Genomic DNA, 4,409 nt, shown 5'->3' with positions numbered 1-4,409 from the left:
AACGACGAATTGATTTCTCGAAAAAGATCATTACCCTACGTAGTATTGTCGATAAATTTCGAAATTGGCCCATCCTTAGACGAGCAAAACCCGGTTGCCCGACAGACGAGTTGCTCTGGGACTTTTTGACAATCTTAAAGATTACAATTCCCAAATTTGTTTTTTGTCTCTAAAGTGGAGAAAAATGACTAGGGAAACATCATATGGTAAATTATCTTTAACATTTTTTTGGGTTTGGTTGGGGGTGGGGAGTGCTCGTGTGTGGAAGGGGGCCTTCACAGTTTGGCCCTAAGGAAAGGTTACACGTCGCCTCTATGATCAACACCGGACGGCACCAAATCCTTTTGACTCTCTCTCTCTCTCTCTCTCTCTCTAAACCTCCTATTTATATCTTGACTTTCCCCTTAGGACCCTCCAAAAACCACACACACCCATCTTCAAATCTCTCTCCCTCTCTCAAAGGGATTCTTTCGTACGTGCACGGTTCTGCTGAGTTAGATTAAAGCGGAGCTAGTAGTAAGCAAAGTAGGGACGAAGCAAGAGAAGGATGGGGAGAGCACCTTGCTGCGACCGGAGCGGGCTGAAGAGAGGGCCATGGACGCCGGAGGAGGATCAGAAGCTCGTCGACTACATCCACAAGCATGGCTCCGGAAACTGGAGGACTATCCCCAAGAATGCAGGTACTTTCATCTCTGGCCGAGTGGTTCGAGGCGTAGCGTTGGAGCTGCTACGTAGCTCGCGTATCTCTTTCTTTCTCGTTTTCCTCTCGTTCTTTTTGGCTTCTTGGTATGTTTGAAGTGAATTACAAGGAGTTGGTGCTGATGGGGTTTCTTGAATTATTTTTTTTCCCCCCTTGTTCTAGGGCTGCAGAGGTGTGGAAAGAGCTGCCGCCTGCGGTGGACGAACTATCTCCGACCGGACATCAAGAGAGGGAGATTCTCTTTTGAAGAGGAGGAGACCATCATTCAACTCCATAGCATTTTGGGGAATAAGTACGTCCTCCTCCTAACTCAGGACATGAACACTTGACTGATTTGGTGGGATGAGAACTTATATAAATTATCCATTGCAGGTGGTCTGCAATAGCCGCTCGTTTGCCTGGCAGAACAGATAACGAGATCAAGAACTATTGGAACACCCACATCAGGAAGAGGCTCCTCCGGATGGGGATCGATCCGGTGACGCACGCCCCCCGCCTCGATCTCCTCGACTTCTCTTCTCTCATGAGCCCTGGCCTCTTCCATCACGGTTCGTCGGCTCGAGCGGACTTCTCCAGGCTGCTCGGCATCGACCCTCCGATCAATCCCGAACTGTTGAGGCTCGCGAGTTCCCTCCTATCGTCCCAGCGTCATAACCTGAACCCGGCTCCTCAAAGTTTCCAAGAGAGCCAGCTAATAAACCAAGAAATTCAAGAAATCCCTGGTTTTACTACAATGGCCTCCCCATTTGTTCCATTCCCTAATGAAGCACAAGTGCCTCAACCCAAATTAGAGGATGAATTTCCTTCGAATCTTGCCGACTTCAGCTCTTCGAGTAATTCTCAGATGAGTGACTTGGCTTCAAACCTTACACAAGATTATGCTCCATTCCCAAGTTACGAGTACGACTACCACGGTTCAGACCAATCTCTAATCGATCATGCATCAACCAACTCGGCCTTCAATTCTCTCGACGGCCACCAAAGTCTTGGTTCCTCCAGCCCGACCCCGATAAACTCGAACTCGACGTACATCGCCGGCAGCAGCACGGAGGACGAGCGGGAAATCAGCTACTGCAGCAACGTGTTGACGTTCGAGCTGCCGGATCTTTTGGATGTGAATGATTTCATGTAATGTCAAGAACACCCAGATGGTGAAAAAAAGAGTTTCGCCACAAGGGTCTTGGATTTGCATGCTGTTGATGGGTTTCAGAAGCTAGAAAGGCTTCTTCTTCACCATTGATGTGCTTGACTTTTCCCTTCAAGATTAAATAATTAAGCTTAGTGTACGAGGAAGGCAAGATCGTCCAGACGTCCTCTTCTTCCTTTCTTTTTTCCTGATTTTTTAGTGTGGTACGTTTTCATTATTGCTGTCCAACCTTGTGTTATCTTCTCCTTTTAGACTGTCGTACCATGTTTGACAATTGAAAGCACTACTCCCATTGTGCAATTTAATAGAAAAACTCTCTCGCCAAACATCAGTAAAATCTCCCCAACTGTGATGTTGCTTCCGAAAGATAACAAAAGATTGGCCAAGTTATCCATCAATCATCAGTCACCCTCATGGATTAAAAAACCGAGCGTTTCTATTAACAGATAGCACACGTGAAAATGGCGTTATCACAGAGATATACGTCATCAACCCTTGATTTTTTCTTAACAGATGAATCAATTATCAGAGATTTCTAAACTTTTCCGCGAAGTATCGAAATCAACATCAACATCAGCGGGTGGACCTATTTGGTTTATCTAATGTGACGGGAAATTATACTTATCGAGTTTCCTGTTCTAAGGATTCGACATAATCGGTATCTAAAAAAAAGTTGAATCTACAAGGCTGAAAAGGAAAAAAAAATTAAACTTAAGTTCATTTTAATTAGCATCAAAATGAATTTAGTATCTCGGCCAATTAACATAACGGTAGTTATTTACTGTCTAGAAAGTGGGTTCTTCTGCCTGGAACATCGCATCTTACATTTTGCACGTATAGCTTGAAAATAAAATTAGGCAACATTAAATAAGATCAAAGGCTTAATACCCTAAAAAAATACTCAACTTTAGCTCCAGTCTCGACTCTATCATAAACTTCTTTTTGTCTAATAAAAAACTTCCAACTTTAGAGTCGGTCCCAATTATGCCATAAATTACTTTTGTCTCGTAAAAGACCCTTAACTTTAGGTTTAGTCTTTACCGTAAATATTTTTTTTTGTCTCATAAAAAATACAGCTTTAGATCCCGTTTCATTTTTACCCTTTTTTTGTCTCATAGAAATCAGCAACTTTTACTTGTGCGCCCATTAATCTTTCACCTAAAATCGCCATTAGTGATCTTATGGCATGTCCATGTCATTGCCATAATTTTTTTTTTTACCAAAATTTAGCTCCAAGGAGACGTCTTTTGGAGATGAATTTTTATATTAGCCTAAACAACGTCATCTTAGGTCTGAAATTAAAGTAAAAACTAGCGCAATTATGGTTGGCTTTCTACAATTGTTCTTACTCTTACGAGAGTCCCCCATCCATCTCATTTAGGATTTTCGGCTTTGCGCTTGGTCTTCAATCTCTTATGCTCGAGAGTGTTCCATATCTCGCAATTAGAGAGCTTTCCTTTGAGACACTCTTCTTGGGACCCTCAAACAACTAGTGCTTGAAAGTTTTTCATATCTCGATTGGAAAGTTAATGGGAACAGATTTGTAATTTAAGAAAAAGTTTGTGATTTTTTACGAGACTAAAAGAATTTTAGAGTAAAATTGGGATTGCACGATTAAATTTGGGACATGACTTTAAAGTTAACGGTTTTTCATATGGTAAAAAAGATTTTAGGGTAGAGTTAATAGTGGATTTAAAAATGAAGCTTTTTATTGGACAAAAAAAAGTTTACAATAAAATTGAAATTAAATCTACATTAATGAGTTTTTTAGGGTATTAGAACTAACATCGAAAGCTAAGTAGAGAAAATTCATCCTTTGTACTAAAGCGTAAAGCCGATGTCTACGGATCTCGGCAGCGACCTCGAGCCGCTCCGGCGAGGGTGGCCGGAGCTGGCTAGGAGCGGCGCGGACACCTGTCCCCGCCACCTGTATAGGGAAACTGTCAATTTCACGTAGAAAGACAGCCAAAAGCAAATTATTTCTGCATGGGATTTGTATTAATGGAGCGATGACGGAAGCACAGACGTACGTGTCGACGCACCACCGGCCGTCGCGAAAAGCGGGCGGCCCCACCCGCGGAAAGTTCTCGAGCTTTATATTGAAATCCATGGCATGGCTCTTGCGGAAGCTCCTGTCTTCTTCATCAACCCACCATTAATGGCTCCCATAGTCAAACCCGAGAGAGGGAGAGAGAGAGAGAGATGTGCAGGGGTGACGTCACCCTTTTGCAGTACACGCGTACTCCATTCAGCTCAAGAGTGGGGCCCGGTATCGAGGAGCGGGGCGACCTCTTGACCCGGTAACGTGCGGGCTCTTCCCGTTGTCTTTTTCGCGAACGCTGCTGCGAGAAGAAAGCGACGATCGGCTGTGATTAGTTCATGATTAAACCGGCAATCATTGCAGATATCCAGAAGTGTTGATTCGACAGTGCCGCGAAGTGATGGGGCCCACGAGCAACCCTCGTGGGTCCCATCGTCCTTTTGATGACTACGATGATGTTACCGGAGATTTTTTTCGACATCCGGCCAGCGAAGCCGATGCATAAGGATGCTATACGAGGC

At 43.8% G+C, this 4,409-nt stretch overlaps 1 protein-coding gene across 1 annotated transcript; it reads left to right on the top strand.

Annotated features, from left to right (window-relative positions):
- Window positions 1-421: 421 nt before the first annotated feature.
- Window positions 422-2,297, top strand: LOC115727309 (transcription factor MYB102-like). Its single transcript, XM_030657498.2, has 3 exons — window positions 422-680; window positions 863-992; window positions 1,073-2,297. Exons 1-3 carry the CDS (start codon window positions 548-550, stop codon window positions 1,830-1,832), a joined length of 1,023 nt encoding a protein of 340 aa, XP_030513358.2. The 5' UTR covers window positions 422-547; the 3' UTR covers window positions 1,833-2,297.
- Window positions 2,298-4,409: the final 2,112 nt, after the last annotated feature.

This window comes from Rhodamnia argentea, chromosome 3 (genome assembly GCF_020921035.1).
Source record: "Rhodamnia argentea isolate NSW1041297 chromosome 3, ASM2092103v1, whole genome shotgun sequence".
NCBI lineage: Eukaryota > Viridiplantae > Streptophyta > Magnoliopsida > Myrtales > Myrtaceae > Rhodamnia > Rhodamnia argentea.
Note: the sequence above shows the minus strand (reverse complement) of the source record. Positions and strands in the feature narration are given on the sequence as shown.